We start from the raw sequence: 22,919 nt of genomic DNA on the forward strand, positions 1-22,919 counted from the left end.
ATTATGTGTTAAATAATCGTTGTTTATACGTCGATTTTCGTATATTTAAGTATATTCTCACTACAAGCAAATCATGAAATAGAAAACCAATTTTTAGAGACCAAAATAATTAGTTACAATAGGAACTAAAATATAGACCATTTTAGAAACTAAAAGAAATTTGGTTTCTAAATTAATTTCTATTATTGTTAAATAGTTTCTAAATTGGTATCTAATTAGCAACTAAGGTTTTAACTACCAATTATTTAGTTTCTAAATTTGGTAGCAAAAAGTTTGGTTTCTAATTAGATATCAATATAGAAACTATTTAACAATAATAGAAAATAATATAAACTAATTTAGAAACCAAATTTCTTTTCAGTTTCTAAAATGGTCTCTAATTTAGTTACTATTGCAACTAATTATTTTGGTTTTTACAAATTGGTTTCTATTTCATGATTTTCTTGTAGTGTCTTTTCGATATTAATTCATAATTTTCTTTTTAGTGTTTTTAATTTTATATTATTATTGATATTTGTTTTTGGTTCAAATACAAAAACTTTATATGTTAATCTTTCAAAATATTAATAATGAAGACATTTTATCCTTGACTATTCAGATCTAGACAGATAAAGTGGCATCGTCACCCTGAACTTTAATTTCTGTTCGAAGAAGAAGTTTGTGTGAACAAGATTTATTTGACAATGACCTTAATTTCTTTTAGTAGAAGTTACGTCTTGATTACAACTAATGTTATTCTCTCTTTTAGATTTTTGTAATTGTATTTTATTTTTGTAGGTCGTTGTTTAGTCTCACTTTTGTAATTTTTCCTTTTTACTATATACTGTGTGATGTCCTTTAACCCATCATAGTTTTCACAAAAAACCTAAAATATATTTTGTTTATAAAATAAATTAAAAAAGTATAGAAATATGAATGTATTTATTTATAATATTTTACATTTATTACTAGTTTACTAAAGATCTAAAATTTTATAAGTTAGCTTAATAACTTTAAGACAGGGAGTTCTTTAATTTGAGAAATTCTACTTGAATTATTTTGCATTAAAATTTATTAAAATAATTACAATATTTGAAAAATATTAAAAAATTATAATTTTTAAAATTATTTCTTATTATTAGATTATATTTCAGGATAAAAATTTGAAAAAAAAAATAGATGGACTGAAGTCTAAAATTTTGACTAGCTTTATACAAGATAAACTATATATTTAAATTATGATAATAGTAACCCAAAAAAATTGTCTTCCAATTGTATCCATCATATTAAAAAAAAAAACAGTTCATTCTTCTATAAATAGAAGGCATTGGTGAGAGTTATGGAGAAAGAAAGCCAAAAATGAGAACTAATACTCCTTCTCTGTTCTGTCTTCTATCTCTTGCTATTGCTACCATTTTGGGCAGTGGCACTGCAACTGCAACTCCAAGTGTGAAGCCAAGCCACTATGCTTCAACATTCAACAGAACCCTTTTTCCTTCCACTTTTATCTTTGGAGTAGGTTCTTCGCTTATCAGGTATTTCTCATACTTGTGGAAGATCTGATATGAATAAATTAAAAATAAAAACATTTTATAATAGATAATCTAAAGTTGTTTTTATCATAATAGTTAGTATCTTACGATTCACGATAAGTATAGTACGAAACGATACGATTTCACTCTCCTACGATACGAGTTGTTTGAAGAATTTTTTTCGTCCATGAATCGTAGCTGTATCGTGCGATTCGCACGAAGAAACGAAGAATCGCTGAATCGCAAAATGAAATGATTCCATATTGCATGAATCAGTGTGGATTTTAAAATTCTAATTTTTTTACCCACGAACCTCCTCTATTTCACGTACCCCTTCTCCTCTGTTTCGTAAGATATGTATTGTGAATCGTAAGATATTAACTATTATGATAAAGAAAGATAGATAAAATTTGTTTAATAACATGTATGCACCACATTATTTTTTTTAGAGATTGTTTTGGTGAAATCATGTGATATATATCACTACAAGAAAATCATCAAATAGAAACCAATTTTTAGAAACCAAAATAATTAGTTGCAATAGTAACTAAATTAAAGACCATTTTAGAAACTAAAACAAAAATTGGTTTCTAAATTAGTTTCTATTATTTTCTATTATTGTTAAATAGTTTCTAAATTAGTATCTAATTAGCAACCAATGTTTTATCTACCAATTATTTAGTTTCTAAATTTAGTCTCTAAAACCTTGGTTGCTAATTAGAGACTAATTTAGAAACTATTTAACAATAATAGAAAATAATAGAAACTAATTTAAAAATCAATTTTTGTTTTAGTTTCCAAAATGGTCTCTAATTTAGTTACTATTGCAACTAATTATTTTGGTCTCTAAAAATTGGTTTCTATTTCATCATTTTCTTGTAGTGTATATATATATATTATTGTATCTTGCATGTATACCTATCTTATATATTTAAATATATATTAAATATTTTAATGTTTATGAATTTTAAAATTCACGATACAAAACGTTACGGTTCATAATATCAGCTATCTGATACACTAGTATCTCGATTCAATAATTTTTATAAGATTGAGTTAATTTAAAGTTTATTTTTTTTTAAGTAACATTCATAATTGTTGAAAAGCTTATATGAATAAAAATATTACTCAGGCAGAAGGAGCAACAAATGTAGATGGCAGAGGAGCTAGTATTTGGGACACCTTCACCCAACAGCATCCTGGTTAGGGTTACCCTCTTTCTTTGAATTTGTCTGTCTCCCTCTGCATGCATGCATGGTGTAACAGAACAAAAACTTACGTAACTTTTGTTGATTAACGACTCATGTCAAACTTACGTGACTTTCTTTGTTTATGTTAGAGAGTTCAACACGGTGTAAATGTCAGAGACTTCTTCCCATGGAAAACAATTATACACATCTTTTTTTATTAGTTTACGTACATTCTTTAATAACTATTATCCTTTTATCATATGTTTATATAATTTAAATATTTTATTAATTTATAATTCTGTAAAATGTAAACATATTTTTTTGTTACGTATTGATAATAACAACGTATATAAATTGTACGTTTGACAGTTTTAAATAATTTGTTAATTATACGAACCTCTAGAAAAAGTTCATTTTAATTATAATATTTATATCTTGAAACTGTCATCAATATCAACTTTCATTTTATCATCATCACTAACAAAACTTTAAAATGCATTTAATTTTAAAAAAAATAACAAAAGGGCTTTAAAGATATACTAATGTATTTTTTTATTTTTACAGGAGTATAATATTTTTTTAATCGTGTATATTATTATTTTGAATATAAGTTATAATTTTTAAATGTGGATAATTAAAATAATAATATTTAATAAATAAATTTATAATCTTAATTTTTAATATTCCCATACACTAAACATTATAACATTTACGTATTTCATCTTTCATTCTTTGTTTTTCCGCGTCTTTCTATTTTTTTTATTACATTTACTTTAGACCAGTTAGTCCGTCCTGAAAAAATTCATTTATATTTAGCCAGTAAAATAAGTCGGGTTGTTCTCTGTCATGTAAAAAGTGCGAGTTGGTTTTATTATGTAACCTATGAGTCAATTCGTATACGAAATATTATTTTTTAAAATTAATAAAAAAAATTAAATATAATTTTTAAATAAATTTATTTTTTGTTTAATTTTTTTTATTCAAATGAATTAAGTAAATGGTCGCACACTATTATTTTCACTTTTTTTAAGGTAATACAGTAGACACAGTATTCTATTTTGAAAAATAATATACAAATAATAAAATTAATGTTTAAATTTTATTATAAAAAAACTAAGGTCTAACTTCTGTATTTAACATTTGATTATTGAAATCTAAACCATCTATGCATTCCAGAAAGACAAAAAAAAAATATTAAATATTAAAAAACTATCATTGAACTTCGTGAATGTATTTTGATTTAGAGATTGAGGTAGTTTCTTCTTGCATCTTTATGTTTTTCTACTTGCACCCCATGCTTAAAAAAATACTCAAATTACTCTTAGATATTGTAATTTGAGTATTTTTAATTGAATGTTTTTTCTTTAATTCTAGAATGTGAAATTTAGAAACTTTCTGAGTTATTTGAAAGTTAAAATTTGTGTTTTGGATCAGGTTACGCGATTCAAAATAAAAATTTGTATTCCATAATATAAAATTTCAAATGATTAATTTTAGAGAATATAAAGCTAAAAAAAAAATATGGGGTGTAAAAAAAATTTTAAATTTTTTAAAGGTTATGCATGCCAGCTTGTCCCGTACCGCACTTGGCCCACATATACTACAGATCATGCAGAGCAAGCCTAAGTGGACCAGCATATTGAAATAAATAGCCTATCCCGCTTTTTTTCTCGGCAGGCTGTGAATCTGTCATGCCCCACTTTGTCATCCTACATTACTTATATTATATTAATATTAAATAATTATATTTTTTTCTAATTTATAAATAAAAATAAGAAATATTCAATATTAAAGGAAAATAATTTGTACAATCGTGATACTCGTAAAATAAAACTGTGAAAACATACACAGGTAATTCATCACATAAAATATTATTTCTTTTGTAAATCAAATAAGACTAATGGCGCAGTTTATAAAGCCTAATCACACAAATTAAACCAAGAAATAAATTGATATATATATACACACATTAAAAGGAATAATTTCTTCCATAAAAGTGTAAGTGTGATGAGTATAAATGTTATCTTTGTGTTGTACATGTTATCATAATTTTATTTGTGTGGTGTGATCAGAAAAAATTTGGGATCATAGCACTGGTGATGTTGGAGCTGATTTTTATCATTGCTACAAGGTACATACTTGATACTGATAAAAAAATAATTAAATAGTATAAATAAATATTACTAGATATCTTAGACTAAAAAACCTTCATGAGTTATATTTTATACAAAGTTTTCGAATGACATGACCTATGTTGTATCATTTTCCATCATTAACTGTGAGTGAAATATGTTTCAGAGTGACATAAAATTGGTGAAAGAAATTGGGATAGACTCCTTCAGATTCTCCATCTCTTGGACAAGAATATTCCCTAGTAAGAGATATAATCCATGGATATTAGAGAAACAAAAACAAAATAATAACAAGTTATGTTACAATTGAATTCCTTCTGCAGAAGGCAAAGGAGCTGTTAATCACTTGGGTGTTCAATTCTACAATAATCTCATCAATCAGATTATATCAAATGGTAAACCTTAACCTTTCTTTTTTCTATTTATAACTATTATTATTATTATATATATATTTATTGATATTATTAGAACTTGTGATATAATGTATATTTTCTAAACCCTTTTTCACCCTATTCATTCCTTCTTGAATTTCCTCAAATTTGGCTTTGTTAACATTTTGTCTTCTTTTTTTACCAGGCTTAATACCTTTTGTCACTCTTTTCCATTGGGACTTCCCACAAACTCTTGAAGATGAGTATGGGGGATTTCGTAGCTATAAAGTAGTGTGAGTAAAGATCCATAAACTTACTTAGTAATATTATTTTTTAATAATTTTTTTTTATGTAATATCAAATTATTGATAAAAATTGGAGTATTAGTTTAGCTGATAAGTAAGTTTTCATAACAATACTTAACGTAAAAAAATTACTTAAAAAACATAATTTCTAATAATTATTATTATTAATTAAAATTTATAAAGCTATAGTGAAATTTTTTAAATAAAAATAACACTAATGCTACCTGGAAGTTCTCAACAAATTTTAATGAACAATAAAAAATGTTATTTGAAAAAGGTTCTTAAATAATGTTATTGTATTGACTTAATGATATGGGAGGTAGACTACATGGTAAGGATTATCCTTATGTGTAATTATATATAAAAAAATAACGTCATTAAAATTTTATGAATTAATAAAATTAACTTATGTATAAACCTTTTTATATATGTTTAAAAATTGTATTATAAATTAGTACATAACCTCACTTTTGCTTATTAAGAAATTTATTTTATTTTATTTTTTCTAAGAAGTTGTTTTGAAAACTTGTATACAGAAAATCCTAATTAGCCATGAATTTTGAATTGACTTTGGCTGTGATGGATAATTAGGGAGGATTTTCATAGATATGCTGAGTTTTGCTTCAAGACCTTTGGAGACAGAGTGAAACATTGGGTGACTCTGAATGAACCTTTATCATATAGTCTCAATGGCTACAATGGTGGCACCTTTGCACCAGGTAGATGCTCTAAGTATGTTGCCAACTGCAGTGCTGGTGACTCAGCCACTGAACCCTACATCGTTGCACACAACCTATTACTTGCTCATGAGACTGCTGCCACATTGTACAAGACAAAATACCAGGTTAACTTTTAAAACCTTTTCTTTTCCAGAAAATCACAACAATAAATGAATACCTCATCAACTTCATCCCACCTCTGTTTTGGAAAAATCAAGTAATTTTCTCACTAAAACAAAACACTAACAGAGCTATCCGACAAATAATATTGAATACTATAATCGAAAACAAAGCAACATAATACCAATAAATAGAACAAAATAATAAAAGAGATAAAGAGAAAAAACATACCAGAAAATTATTAACCGAGTTCGGCCAGTTTAATCTAATCTCCGAGCACAGCTGAAACAACCCGTTTTTGTTATTATGGAAGAAGATATTACAAATTGAGATATTTTACGAGAAGAGGTTAATTTATAACCCTCAGACCTCCTTCCAAACCATGAATTCACCGATATCGGACTTATGAGTTAAGTTAAAATCACCGATATTGGACTTTAATAAATGGTTTTTAAAGTGAGATGACTCCTTTATTTTAGCACAAAATAAAACATCTCAAACTTAAAACATTAACTGTAAGAGTCATAGGTTGCACAAGTGATGAAACATATGGTGGTTTTCTTAGGCTCGTCAAAAGGGACAAATTGGTATCACCTTACCGACTCACTACTTTCTGCCCAAATCTAACACTGCTGCTGATCAGAGGGCTGCAAATAGAGCCCTAGACTTTTTCTTTGGCTGGTATGTATTTCTCATAATCTATGCAAATTGAACTCTGATACTTTATATAAAAAATATTATGCAGAAACACATTGTAAATTTGTCAGGTATGCTCATCCACTTATCTATGGTGACTATCCGGAGAGTATGAAATGTTCAGTGGGTGCAAGACTTGCCAAATTCACAAAACCTCAATCCCAAGGCCTAAGAAAATCGATTGATTTTCTTGGTGTCAATTACTACACCACATATTATGCACAAAATGCTGCACCTGTCACCACCAACACCAACTTCTACACAGATATGCTAGCCACTCTTACTAGTACGTATATATTGCAAAACTATTTTTTAAAACAATTAGTTCTTACGTTCATTATGTGATAGATATTTTATAAACTAAAACAATTACTAATATTTTATTCGATGTAAATTAACAGTTTTATTATATATTTTAATATGGAACTAACAAACACAAACAACAATTTTCTCTTTGATTTCAGCGGAAAAGAATGGTGTACCTATTGGAACCCCGGTACGTAGAAATAATGGTATTTAATTTCAGTATAATTGATAATGCACCATGCAAATACTAATTCCTTTCTGATAACAACTGATATAACAATTTTCTTTTGTGCAGACGGAATTGGATTGGCTTTTTATATATCCCAAGGGAATTTACTATCTTATGATATACATCAGGAATAAATACAACAATCCAAATATTTACATCACTGAAAATGGTAAATATTATCCAACTAATTTTACGTTTTGATTATCATTAGATTAGACAGAAATCAATTTTAGAGATAAAAAATAATTAATTATTATATTAACTAAATTAAAAATTTATTAGTTAATTGGTATCTAATTAACTATCCATATTCATGTTTTAACTACTAATTTTAGAATATAAAATAGTTGATAGCTAATTAGATATCAATTTATAAATTTTATTAATAATAGAAACTACTTTATAGATCAATATTTTTTTAAATTTTTAAAATAATATTTAGTTTAATTAATATAATAATTAATTATTTTTATTTTTAAAATTAATTTCTATTTAATAATTATATATGAGTTCACAATGATTCCATCATAAAATTTCCAATTACTCTATTAATTCCTTATTTAAAAACCTAATAATTTTCTGTACTGATTAGATATTTAAGCTGTAAGAGCAAAACAACATTAGGTTGTTCTTTATCTATGATATGCAATAAGTGACATGAAAGGTTTTTTTTTAATCAGCAATAAATAAAATTAATAAAGGGAACACTAGTATATATGAAAGTTGTGTTATGAAAGTTAAAGAAAGTAAAAAATGATTTGGTTCTTAATTCCTTTAGGCGTTGCTGAAACAAGGAATGATTCAATGCCAGTGGATGAAGCCCGCAAGGATGGTATCAGGATTGGATACCTTATTGGCCATCTTCATTTCCTTCTTCAATCCATCAGGTGAGAATTTAACAAGTTAAGCATATGTCTTCCTGTTGAATTGTGAGATATAAGACTTAGACACGTCTCTTAAATGATGTGTTTGTATCAAACTCACGTTTTTTTTATTAGCAGTCAAGAATTAATAAATAAAACCACTCCAAGAGTGGTTCAACCCTTATACAGACTTATAAATTAGAACACATATTCTCAGACACCTTACTCCAACACAGGGAGAGAACCAAAATCAATCTGACATTATAGACCCATTAGAAACGCACTTCAAACATACCAAGTAACATCAAACATCAAAGCAACAAACCTTATCCACCTATCAAAGTATCACACACACGTATCGAACATCGACACTCACATAAATCCTTATTATCAATTTATCTAATTCATAATTATATAATAGTTCTATATCTTCATACTTTACATTTTCCTGTCCGTGTTTATATACTAGATTATGAATACTAATTTTAGTTCCTCTGTAGGGAAGGTGTTAATGTGAAGGGCTACTATGCATGGTCCTTTTCAGACAGCTTTGAATGGGATGCTGGTTATACCGTTCGATTTGGACAGATATATGTGGATTACAAGAACAATTTCAAAAGATACCTAAAGTTCTCTTCTCTTTGGCTGAAAAAATTCCTTCTCAACTGATTTAAATTTGTCGTTCCTTTCACATGTCTAATTTTTTTTTAAACTATCATATTAGATATCATTTAAATAATAATGTCTAATGCTGTGTCAAAGTAAAATACCTCCTATTCATAATGATGGCTATGGGTTTTATGTTGAGAAGATATTATACAGTGTCGTTAGTTTATTTATTTATTTATGAAATGTGTTTAAACATCAATGTTGGTGAAAAGTCAAAATGTGTTATAAAGGATGATGAATAGATGAAAAGCTTCACCAAGGTTGAAAAATCTGGTTATGTAAATGACAACTATTGTTATAGTATGAAAATTGATGAGAAAGAAAAATTTCGTATTCTTATTTTTGTGAAGTTAAAAAATATGAGAAGATATGGAGATATTTCATAAGAATTATGTATAAAAACTCTAGACATCCTGTCCAATTTCTTATGATTTAGAAAGAAAATACAAATAAAGTGGATCATCTTAGTAATGAGAAATCAATACCAACCATTTGAATTTACAATATTTTTTATTTTAAAAATAATAATTTAAAAGTATTGTCTAAAGTAAACAAAAATGCTTTGATTTTAGGCAACAATTAATGGTTATCCTGGGAATACGAAATTATAAATACTTTTATGGATGAATTGAAAACTATTAAAATAGATGACTATAGGAATGATGAGTGGTTGTGGCTAGGTGATAACTCAAATTCATTCACAGTTAACTCTGCTTATAATGTTCTTTTGCGCCAAAATACCTTGTTGCCTCAACTCTCTCCTTTTAATTTTGATTTTTTTTTGGAGTTTAAAAGCTCACCCTTCAGCACACTATTTTGCTTGGCGTGTTCTAACTGGAAAAATTGCAACCTATGATAACCTATTACATAGATGAATTCAGTCTGGTGGGGGATGTTTGTCATGTGTGGGATTGAGCTAGAAACAGTAAATCATATTTTCTTTACATACAAAGTAGCTTCTAAAGTGTGGTGTATGACTGATGTGTGGGTTGGTAGACTTTTTGTACATTGTGATAATGCTACTCAACATTTTGAACAAATTGGCTTTATGGACCTAAATTATGTGGGTAATTGTGTTTGGAAATGTATGTGGATAGCCATTATTTGGGGAATTTGGAATCACAGAAATAGGATTATTTTTAATAATGGAGTGGTAGATCCTATTGAAATTTTTGCTATGGCACAAGTAAAGGTGTGAACATGGGTAACTTATAAATTCCCAAAATCAAACTTTGATTTTGATTGGTGTTTTGATGTATATGAATGTTTGAAATCACTGCATTGATGGTTAACGATCTTCCTCCTCTTTTATGGTAGGTTCTATTTTGGATGAGAGCACATGTTGCTGAGTGTGATTCAACCTCAGATGCTGGGGAGGAGCAAGGAACCAACATACCTTTGTGGAGATGTCATGCCTTATATCCTTGACATGGGTTATGTTGTTGCCTTATTTTTTGTATTTTAGTAAACTGTATATGTACAAATTTTGGCTAAGAACTAGGCTTATTGTATGTGGATTGGAGTACCCAAGTATTCCCATTTATATTATTCTTTATTGTTGATTAAAAAAAACAATTTGACTAGAGCTTTCCCATTTTGGAGTATGCAAGTTTTCTAGTCGTGGAATATGCAACATGACTATTTTTCAAAGATCATGAATTTTTTTCCTAAAATTACGAGTCTTTTTAAACCATTGTCTTATATGGATACAATATGTCACATTTTTTTTTGAACATTTAGACAATACTTTTTTCTAATAATTTTACACAATTTATTTTAGTCGTTGTATGTGTCTTTAGGAAATGCCTTTTTATCTGTTGTGTTTATCTTTAAGTGATAGTTATTAAGTGTTGGAATTGTATTTAGTAAATTTAAACTACATTTTTACAAATGTTATTTATTCTTTTGAAGTTAGACAATCACTTTTTAATAATTTAAAAATCTGTTTATTCTTTTAGACCACATTTGTAATATTTCTAAAATGATTATTTAACCATTAAGCCATCAATTTATTTTGAAAATTGTTATTTGTTATAAAAATATAACAAGTAATATAAACTATTAAAATAATTGTTCTAGTTAAGGTATATGATTCCTAACTAGAGCATCAAGTGTAACCATAAATAGTGGTCTCCAGTCTAGTTGTGTTGTGTCTTTCTTGATCGGTTTTCCCTCCCTTTATGTCGGGTTTCCTCTCTTTCCATTTTCTATCCTTTATTGTTTATCAATACTACTATCCCATATTATCCGTTAATCATAACTTATGGCATCCTTAATGGTAACACCAAGACCTTTCATTAACATCCCAAATCGGAAACGAACCATCTTCTGGAGGGTTGATGTAATTGTATATTAATGTGCTATTGTATCTTGTTATGGTATGTTAATGTGGCTAATGTGTTGTAATGTCTGATGGATCCCCAACCGGTTGAGTGATAATGTGGCTAATGTCTGTTGGATCCCCATCCTCTGAAGTGTCTCGTTTTATTTTATTTATTCTTTACTAATAAAAAAATTAATAAATAGGATGAGATTTACACCGCACACTAATTAATTGATATATTTAATTTTATAATTTTTTTTTATTTAAATATCAATTTAGAATCAACATAAACAACTCTATTTACATAACACTTGTATGACATTGTTATTTAGCAGTTAATTATTATCATTTTTTAAGTGACATTAAATTATTTTATACATATATAATCACTCATTCAATATATTTAAGACTTTGTAGGTTCTTGTATATACCTTTTTAGATCATTCTTAAAATTTTATATTTTATATTAGGAGTATCTAGCTTATTACATGTCACCATATTTTATGCATATTACAGATCCATGTATCTTCCATCATTATTACTTATTGAAATTAATAAAAAAAATCTTTAAGAATTGAATAATAATTTCAATTAATGAAGTGCCTTCTAACTTCAATTAATGAATCAACCTCTAAGACCTAAGTTCAAAGCATATTTAAATATGTATACCAGTTTAGGCTAAACTCACTAAAAAATTTAATTATATCTATTTATTAAGAATTGAGAAAATATATTTTATTGATGTTTTACAATAAATTTTTGACACTTAAAAAAAAATAAAAAATTCTATTATTTTGATGAGATTTTAGAATAAATATTTAGAATTTAACGAAGGTTTTAAAATAAACCTTTGGAAATTAACGAAGGTTAAAAAAATCTTTGTTATTTTATGGAGGTTTTAAAATAAACCTTTGTAAATTAACAAAGGTTAAAAAAACCTTCGTTATTTTGTGGAGGTTTTAAAATAAACCTTTGGAAATTAACGAAGGTTAAAAAAACCTTCGTTATTTTGCGAAGGTTTTAAAATAAACCTTTGGAAATTAATAAAGGTTAAAAAAACCTATGTTATTTTACTGAGGTTTTAGAATAAACCTTTGAAATTTAGCTAAGGTTAAAAAACCTCCGTTATTTTGTTGAGGTTTTAGAAAAAACCTCCATTAATTAAATCAATTCCTAAGGTTATATTAACCTCCACTAAATAACCTCTATTAAAACTTTTTTTCTTGTAGTGGTTGATTTATAGAGTATTTTCTTAATTAGGGAATGCATGCTCACACTCTCGGAGTTAAGGTAAGATTGAAAATGATCTTGTCGTCACCAGAATCTCATTGCTATCATAATTGTTGTTAAATCGAGTTCTGTAAAGTTGAAGATTTAAAAGACTCTTGAAAAAGAGAAAATTTCAAAGTGATTTAGCATAAACCAAGACAAGTGAAAAGTGAAAAGATTTACAGGGTTACCATATATAATATAGATCTTAGGTAGGGATGGCAAAGCGGGGCGGACCGTGCGGGCCGGCCCGCGGCCCGCAGGTAAAAAACGCGGGGCGGGATGACCTTTTCAACCCGTTAACCCGCATTAGCCCGCAACCCGCGCGGGCCAGTAGCGGGGCGGGGCGGGCTGACCCGCAAACCCACAAGAAAAAAATGTTGGCACTTAGTAGCAGCAGGGCAACCTAAACTGGGTCATGCCAATTAAATCGATTTCAAACACGATAAAGGAGCAAGACACCAGTTAGAGAAGGAGAAGTAAACAGAGGTATTTTAGAAGTTACCCATGACCAAGCCTTCAATTGAGCCAAAAGTTATCTTATTTTTATTGTATTATTTTTATGAAAAATTAATTAATTAATTGTCATTGTTTTAATATATGCAGATGACGGGGAAGATTATAATTATGAAAAAATGGATGAAGGTTCTACTAAGGTGGCATCCAATGTTATTGAAATGGAAGAATGTCAATAATGTTTATGTTTAATGTTTTTGAATTGATGTTTATGTTTAATGTTTTGGAATTAGGTATTTTTAATGTTTTGGAAGTGGAAGAATAGTGATATTTGATATTTATCTTAATGTTTTGATGTTTGACTATATTTGAAAAGGAAGGAAAAAAAAATAGGTTTGATAATAACAAATATATAGGTTTAATTTGACAATTTTTTAATAACAAAATGTAAAAAAATAAATATTTAATTTTTAAAAAAAAAACGCGGGCTGGCCCGCAAACTTGCGGGCCAGCTCTTATGCGGGGCGGGGCGGGGCGGGAATTCTAGCCCGCAATAACTTTGCGGGGCGGGCCAATGCGGGGCGGGCTGACCCGCTTTGCCATCTTAGGTAAATAAGTTATGACATCTTGTTAAGAATTAAATTTTACTATATCAGCTTATTAAAAGATAAAAATTATATTTTTATTAAAAAATAATTTGATCTCTAATCAATCTTCAGTATAAAGAAACTGATAAATAATAAAATTTACATATAGAGACTTCAAGACTTGTGAATTTTATTGAGAAGAGAGATTAAAAGAGAGAATTATTATTAGCAATTTCCTCACACAATGAACCTCTAGAACTCATGGCCACCCTTATGAAGAGGTGGTATATTACTTTGACATGCTATTGGACTATTTATTCGATAACAACAATTTCTTGATTAATCCAAAAACAAGTGATAATTAGGGATCAAACAAGAAAAACACTAGACATGTCAAAGAAACAATAGATCAGCCGAGAAGGAACTTTTTCAACCAAAAAGCAGAGAACTTGGGATATCTTTTCAAATTGTTCTTGTAATCCACATATATGAGGCCAAATCGAACTGTGTAACCAGCATCCCATTCAAAGCTGTCAGAAAATGACCATGCATAGTAGCCCTTCACGTTAACACCCTCTCTGCATGCACCATATAGGAAGAACAATTATCATCACAGTTAAATAATTCATTTTGAATATCAAATATGTGTAAACAAGAACCCTCTTTCATCTTCTCACTTGATGGCTTGAAGAAGGAATCTAAGATGACCATTATGGTATCTAATCCTGATTGCATCCTTGCGTGCTTCATCCACTGGTATGGAGTCATTCCTTGATTCAGCAATGCCTAAAAAATTAAGAACCATACAATTCAGCTATTATGCTTCACATAACCTATTAGTATTGCATCAGCTGTCATGGACAAAGAAACTAGATCATCTCCTAAAAAACATATTCTTAAATTTAAGGAACTAGTCACTTGATAAATTATGTGATAGGATCATTGTAATGCTCCTCAGTAAAACCTATTACCATTTTCTGTGATGTAAATCTCTGGATTTTTGTATTGGTCCCTTATGTGTAGCATAAGATGATGAATTCCCTTGGGATAGATATAGAGCCAATCCAAAGCAGTCTGCACAGCAACAAATTTTTGCTTCATTAGAAGTAGAAATGCATTTTCACAGCCATTGCATGGTTTACTTGTGTTTGTAAACACTTGCCCAAAACATACAAGCTTAGTTTCACAGATAGAGGAAATGCTACTTGTATGAGATGAAGCAAATGGTACATGCATCAACCAACTAAAATAAAGTACTAGTAGTTTAAATAGTTTGACAGAAAATTTACTATACCGGGGTCCCAACAGATAGACCATTCTTTTCCGCTGTCATCGAGAAAGTTGTTGATTGTGTTTGTCAGTAAATGTTAAAATTTAGTAAAATAAAAAGGTTAAATATGTTTTTTTGTCCTTGTAATATAACATGAAATTAGTTTTCGTCCCTTAGACCGTCCAGGTACTTATAGTATTGAAATGTGTTATTCTTTATGTAAAATGATTATTAGTTTTTTAAAAATTCGTTCTTGTTCTGATGATAAATTGATACCCACTCTAACTACTTCCAATGGGTTAACGAAATAAAACCTCAAATTGAATCAATTTCACATGTAAAATGATCTATTTCAATCATATTCGTACTACAAGTACCTTTGGACTACAAGTACCTTTGGACTAGGGACGAAAATCAATTCCATTTTATAGATATGACGAAAATATATTTAACCAAATATGAAATAATTTATTTGTCTGGAGTCAATTTTACTTACTGCTGAGAGTGGCTAGTATGTCTGTGTAGAAGGTTCTGTTGGTGGTGACTGGTGCAGCATGTTCTGCATAATATGTGGTGTAATAATTCACACCAAGAAAATCAATGGATTTTTTGAGGCCTTCAGATTGAACTTTTGTGAAAGTAGGGAGTCTAGCACCCACTGAAGATTTCATACTTTCAGGATAGTCACCATATGTAACCGGATGAGCATACCTGCAAACAATGAGTTTGTACAATTACTACTTAAAATTAATGTTTTTTTATCAACTACTTTATGTTCCACTATGTCAAAACCAATGGCTTTCAAAAATCTAAGCAGGGGAAGAGGAAACAATGATTTGGCTCAAATGCCAGTAACTTTGCCTTGGATGATAGAGAAGCTGGTGATAAACAAAATATATGTAATGCTGTGAAATTAATGCATTTTACTACCATCTTGTTGTAAAACAAACAATTCATGTTTTGGTAGGCAAGAAAAAGAAACTGGTGACAGCAAGAAAAAGTAGTTTTTTGTGAGTTCTAATACGTACCAACCAAAGAAAAAGTCGAGAGCTCTGCTTGCAGCCTTGCTATCAGCAGCAGTGTTATATTTTGGCAGAAAGTAGTGAGTTGGTAAGGTGATCCCAATTTTTCCTTTTTGATAGAACTACACAATCACAGTATGTTTTCATCAGATGTGCAACCAATAAACATCACACTGTTTTCATTTTTCATTTTTAATTCTACTATTAAAAGATGTAGACCTAAACCAAATCAGAGTAAACATCATTAATAATAGATACTGTGACTGTTCATCAACCAAATAAGAGATATTTTGAAGAAAAAAATTAATGATAACAATAGTAAGAGATATTTTGAAGGAAAAAGTCATATAGAACTTTATAAGAAGTCTTATATGTAATAGTGTTTATATGAACATAAAACAAAAGTCATGATTAAGAATCATATGAAAATGCTTTTAAGGAACAACGGATTAGATTACTAAGAAAGCAGTACAAAAAAGAAATGATTATTTTTCTGAACTGTACAAATGCTAAAATATTTGGTTTTGGTTTTGAAGAAAATGTTTAAAAAGTTAACCTGGTATTTTGTCTTGTACAATGTGGCAGCAGTCTCATGAGCAAGTAATAGGTTATGTCCAACGATGTAGGTTTCAGTGGCTGAGTCACCAGCACTGCAGTTGGCAACATACTTAGAGCATCTACCTGGTGCAAAGGTGCCACCATTGTAGCCATTGAGACTATATGATAAGGGTTCATTCAGAGTCACCCAATTCTTCACTCTGTCTCCAAAGGTCTTGAAGCAGAAGTCAGCATATTTACGAAAATCCTCCCTAGTTATTCACAACAACAAAAAAGTTAATTCAAAATTCATGGTTAATTATGGTTGGATAATTATGATTAGTCTGATAGAACATAGGTAATCTTTCTTCTAATAATTCATTCCTTTTTATAACTTCTTTAGGTTTGGATTATCCTTACGTATCACTTTATATCTATTTTTGGAGACTTGGAGACTTGTAAGAAATTTCTATGTTAAGAAAAGAATTAAATATATTTTTTTTTACTATAACACGAAATTGGTTTTCGTTTCTGATTCAAACTTTAGACCATTCAAGTACTTGTAGTATGTAAATTATTAAAATTTGTCATTTTGTATTTGAAATGATTGTAATGATAATTTTTTTCATAATTTATTGTCGTTTTGATCGGAGACTGATGCTCACGGTAACTACTTTGAATGAATTGATAAAGTTGAACATCAAATTGAACAAATTTTACATACAGACTAACTCATTTCAATCATTTCCTTATTACAAGTTTCTGGTTTAAAGTTTGAATTAAAAACGGAAATCAATTTCGTATTATAATAAAGAAACGAAAAACATATTTTAAAAAAAAAGTAATATTGTTAACTATCTTCAAGATTGTAACTTACACTACTTTATGACTTAGAAATCCTCCATACTCATCTTCAAGAGCTTGCGGAAAGTCCCAATGAAAAAGAGTGACAAAAGGAGTTAAGCCTGTTCAAAATTAGCCAAAATGAGTTAATTGTGAAAGAGTGAAAAAAAAAAAAAGTATTAAGAGAGGTTTACCATTTTTGAGGGTCTCATCAATGACCCTGTTGTAGAAATTAACCCCCAAGGGATTAACAACGTCCTTGCCCTCTGCAGGAAGTAATTCAATATTTTTCATCACTTTTCAATTTCAATAAGTTTCTCAAAAATATAAAATTAATTTATACAAATTTTTGTTGTATTAATTATATATATATATACACTATTGAAACAATTTTTTTGTAGTATTATTTTTCTTCAATTTTTCTAGTGCAGATTTGTAGAAATTGATATGAAAAATATGTGAAGAATAGATTGGAGTTAGGATTTCATTTTACTTGGGAATATTCTTGTCCAAGAGATGGAAAATCTGAAGGAATCCAACCCAATTTCTTTCACCACTTTGATGTCTTCCTGCAACATTTCACAGTCAGATAATTATTTCTCTAAATCAATATTCATTAATGAAAATGTGTTTTAATAATATAATAATATATAGTAATTATTTAAATTAAGCTATAAAAAATTATAATTAAAATATTTATATTTGGGTTCTCAAGTAAAATGGGTGAATTTAGAAGGAAGATGTACCTTGTAGCGATGATAAAAATCAGCTCCTATGTCACCAGTGCTATGATCCCAAATTTTCTCTGTTCACACCACACAAAGAAAAAACTATGAACAAAAATCCAAAATTATAGATAATAATTATGCCATGTTTGAACACATGGTTAACAGTTATGGATTATCTATATATTTATTTTTATTAATTTTAATTTATAAGATCATTTTTTTAACTTCCTTCTATTGTACACGTACTACTGTTGATTAGGAAATATTATTACTCATACATTGTAAAATTTAATGCACATTTACTTTTATTAAGTTAATCTAAACACATCTTGTAAATTTATTTATTTATTTTTAATTTATATGAGATAAATTAACTTTTGTTGCACTAGCTCTATAGTTTTAAAAAAAATGTACATAATTTAAATAAATAAATAAAACAATCACTGTAAGAAAATCATGAAATAAAAACCAATTTTTAGAGACCAAAATAATTAGTTGCAACAATAATAAAATTAGAGACCATTTTAGAAACTAAAACAAAAATTGGTTTCTAAATTAGTTTCTATTATTGTTAAATAGTTTCTAAATTGGTATCTAATTAGCAACTAAGGTTTTAGAGACCAAATTTAGAAACTAAATAATTGGTAATTAAAACCTTAGTTGCTAATTAGATACAAATTTAGAAACTATTTAACAATAATAGAAACTAATTTAGAGACCAATTTTTCTTTTAGGTTCTAATGGTCTCTAATTTAGTTACTATTACAACTAATTATTTTGGTCTCTAAAAATTGGTTTCTATTTCATAATTAATTTTCTTGTAGTAAATAAAAGTTTACTTAACATATAGATCCATTTAAATTATAATAAAAAAAGTACCCAAGTTGTGATTGTAAACATAATATCTATTTACAAATTTTAATTTTAATTTTTTTTAAAAATACCCAAGTTATATTTCTAAACACTAATTCTAAATATTAAAAAGTAAAATAAAAACCATACTTTGAAATACAAATTATACTACAGAAGTATGATTTCTTCTTAGATAAAATGTAAAATTGTGTTCCAACTTCACAAGAAAGAATCCATGAGATAGATCTATTTTAATAACTTTCAAAAATGTATCTATTTTGGTACAATGCTAAAAAAAGTTAGATTACTAAAACGAAGTCATACCTGGATATTTTCTGGTGTAGGTGTCCCATATACTTGGTCCTCTGCCATCCACATTTGCTGCACCTTCTGCCTGAGTAATTAACAAAGCAACCTAATGAACATTTTAACTATACATAGTAAACAAGTTCAAAGAGCATAGAGAAAAATAGTTGCAGAAATTTAGGTAAAAAATAGTAGTGGAATGAGAAACTGGTTGTTATGATGAGGCTATATATCAGAACCTGGTAAGCTGAAGAACCTATTCCAAAGACAAAAGTTGAAGGAAAAAGGCTTCTGTTGAATGATGAAACATCATGGCTTGGCACTGTACTTGGAGCTACACTTTCAGCTCCACTAATACCCAAAAGGGTAGCAAGAGAAAGAAGACAGAGAAGAGAAAGAGTGCTGCTTCTCATTTCTGCTATGGTGTCTCAAACCTTGCCATTGCTTTCTATTTAAAGAAGAAGGGAAGTGACAGATTTAATCAAATTTGTTTTATTATGAATGGAAAATTACAGCTACGATTCTGGGTTAATTTTTCAATGTAAAATAAGGAAGTAATTAAAGAAGAGTAAAAGTTGATGCAGTAGTTAAAGTTTTTATGTATATTCATAGCATCTGTATACAGTGCTTAAAAGTTCTATCTATATTGAAATCTGTATTCAATTCTTTCCAATAATAAAATAAAGTAAAAAAAAAAATTATCTATTGACACAGTTTTATGCATAATAAATAACTTCAAAATCATACTAGCAATAACTTTTAATTAAATAATAATGTAAAATCTTAAACTTGTTAAAATTATTAAGAATTTAAAGTAACATTCTTTATACTAGCGGAAACCGCCATACTACCCACATTCTTTATTTTTTTCATAAACTTTCACCAAACAACTTCTTTCTCATCTGTTTCATTTTTAAAATTTGTAAATCATTAATTTTATTTGTTACTAGAAACTAAAAAAATAATAATGAAGAGAGAAAGAAGAAGAATAAGATGAGAAGTAACAAATTCTAAGAATATATTTATTTACTAATCACTCTCTTTTTTTCGCAACAATACCGTATTCAAAACGTATTTATTCTCCCCGTCGACATCCACATTAACAATGACATCAAGATAATTCTGCAGCTGTGAAAAATCTAAATGTTTTGTGTTCAAGTAACAGTTTGAGATAGAAAAAAACATACTTAAGAGATCTGATTAGAAAATAGGAGGTTGGAATGGTTTGCCTACATGAGACAAAATGTTCAGTGTTTAATAAGGAGAGTTGCTATTATTTGTGGGGATCAAATGAAATTGATTGGGTGGAGAATGGTGAAGTAAATAAATAATGTTGGAGGAATTATTACTATGTGGAGAAGAAGTAGCTTCAACATGACGAGCTACAGGAGAGTTGCTATTATTTGTGGGGATCAAATGAAATTGATTGGGTGGAGAATGGTGCAGTAAATAAATAATGCTGGAGGAATTATTACTATGTGGAGAAGAAGTAGCTTCAACATGACGAGCTACTTTAATGTGAATTTGTTTTGTCATTGAAGGAGTTTGAAAAGGAGGAGTTGGTGTACAAATTACAATAGTGAATGTATACAGTTCTGTCTCTTTGAAAGAAAGGAGTTCTGTCTCTTTGAAAGAAAGGAATGAAGTCTGGGATGAGATATGTGAACTAAGAAAGAATCAACAAAACAGGATGTGGTGTATTGTCAGATATTTTAATTCAATTAAAAAGAAGGAGGATAAAAAAAATGTAGTTTCAGTATCAACAAATAAACTAGGAAATTTAATGATTTTATCGAAAATTCGAAATTGTTAGATATTCCAATGGTGAGAAAAATATTTACCAGTAGAAACTCAATGGAACAGTTAAGAAGAGAATTCTTGTTTTCAGAAAATGGTTGGATATATAATTGTTGTGTATAATTTATTTGACTTATCTACATCTTTCACGTGTAGAAAAATATATTAATATAATTATAAATATTTTTTTGGCCATGACCCTCCTTTTCCTCATTTATTTCACTTGTTGGGTCGCTCTCCTTTTAAATTTCTATCGTTACTCGGAATGGACTTTATTATTAAATTATATTTTGTTACAATTTTTTTAATTGTATTCCATACCAGATTTTTTCTTTATACTATTCTGCATGATAAACTCTTTAATAATAAGTGTCCCGTGCTTAAATATCTAATAATAAAGGTCTGATGGAGCCACCTATGGTGTATGCAATACTTATTTGTTAATTAATAAGTTTTTTACTAATATTATAACTAATTTTATGCATGATTTTCATTTCTATTTAATAATTTTAGACTTTTTTTTCATCTTCAAATATGTAATTTGTGGTTTATATGTTATTAAAAGGTGAATTTTAAGTTTAACTCAATTTTCTAAAATAAAATTTACATCTACTTATATTGATCAAAATCTCAGAAACTCAATGAGAAATTACAAAATAATCAATAAAAAAGATCAAGTCTTCCCTGCGTAGGTAAAACAAAAGAATTACAAAGAAACTAAGAAACTCTTATGAAACTTCCATTTACACCTACTTATATATTACTAAATATTCTTATCTCTATTTGATATGTGATCTCCAACACACTATCTTCACACTGAGATCCTTATTTCATGCGTGGGATTATATATTTATCGGTCACACAAGCATAAATGATTCTCATATCATATTAAGAAGTAAACTTTAAGTATAACTTGATTTTATAAAACCGACTTATATCCGTCCTTAGGGACAAATTATTACTTCTGACCACGCGGTGCACTTGCTGTAAAAATTCATTAGGGTTGAAACCTTTCAGAAGTCTGAACGTGTGGCAAAGAGATTGACGGTTTCTAGATTTTTTTCGCAGTAAATGGCAGAGTTATGAGGTGTTTGGTGAATGGATGTTCGTATTGAAAGAAAAAATGAAAAATTTAAAACTAGATGTGAAGAGATGGAACAAGGAGGTTTTCGGGAACGTTAATCAAGAAGGGGAACTATTACAAAACAAAATTCAAGAGTTGGATGCAAAAGATGATGAAAGCGTTTTAGATGAGTTTGGGAGGGAGGAGAGGAGATTTTTACTGGTAGAACAAAGTCGGAACATGTTCAAACAAGAAGTGGTCTTGCATAAAAAAGCAAGGCTAAAGTGGTTGAAACAAGGCGATTTAAATACAAAAATTTTCCTTTCCTCTGTGAAGTGGAGGAGAATGAGAAATAGGTTCAATGGGGTGGAAGTGAATAGTCAGTGGTGCGATGATAAGAAGGTGGTTAAGACTAAGGTCAGAGAGTTTTTCGAAGCTAGATTTGTTGGGGAGCCAGAGACCCTAGTTAGGTTGGACAATGTTCAGTTCAATACTATATTTGATGAAGATAATGAGTTGTTGGTTGGAACTGTCTCTGAAGAGGAAGTCAAGAATGTTGTTTGGAGTTGTGATAGTTCGAAGAGCCCTGGTTCTGATGGCTTCAATTTCAGCTTCATTAAGTTATGTTGGGTATGTATCAAGGAAGATGTAGTGTCGACGATAAATGATTTTATGGTCAATGGTAGGTGGCCTAGGGGGTCAAATGCATCGTTTATCTGTTTGATTCCTAAGACTGATAATCCGCAGCAACTTAG

At 28.7% G+C, this 22,919-nt stretch overlaps 1 protein-coding gene and 1 pseudogene across 2 annotated transcripts; one reads left to right on the forward strand and one right to left on the reverse strand.

Moving 5' to 3' along the window:
- The first annotated feature begins 1,315 nt into the window (after positions 1–1,315).
- LOC137834893 (vicianin hydrolase-like) lies at positions 1,316–9,254 on the forward strand (annotated as a pseudogene).
- Positions 9,255–13,952: 4,698 nt separating this feature from the next.
- On the reverse strand, positions 13,953–19,769 carry LOC137834892 (vicianin hydrolase-like). 2 transcript variants are annotated; one of them, XM_068643120.1, is made up of 13 exons: positions 19,544–19,769; positions 19,323–19,392; positions 18,165–18,223; positions 17,912–17,987; positions 17,613–17,684; positions 17,453–17,540; positions 16,595–16,847; positions 16,045–16,160; positions 15,513–15,727; positions 15,041–15,072; positions 14,718–14,820; positions 14,424–14,532; positions 13,953–14,324 (listed from the first exon to the last, which is right to left on the reverse strand). In XM_068643120.1, exons 1-13 carry the CDS (start codon positions 19,715–19,717, stop codon positions 14,156–14,158), a joined length of 1,536 nt encoding a protein of 511 aa, XP_068499221.1. In that variant the 5' UTR covers positions 19,718–19,769; the 3' UTR covers positions 13,953–14,155. The 2 variants fall into 2 exon arrangements, 1 of the variants encoding a protein (XP_068499221.1); XR_011084978.1 differs by lacking the exon at positions 15,041–15,072 and having other exon boundaries at positions 19,544–19,744.
- Positions 19,770–22,919: the final 3,150 nt, after the last annotated feature.

Source organism: Phaseolus vulgaris, chromosome 5, assembly GCF_000499845.2.
Source record: "Phaseolus vulgaris cultivar G19833 chromosome 5, P. vulgaris v2.0, whole genome shotgun sequence".
NCBI lineage: Eukaryota > Viridiplantae > Streptophyta > Magnoliopsida > Fabales > Fabaceae > Phaseolus > Phaseolus vulgaris.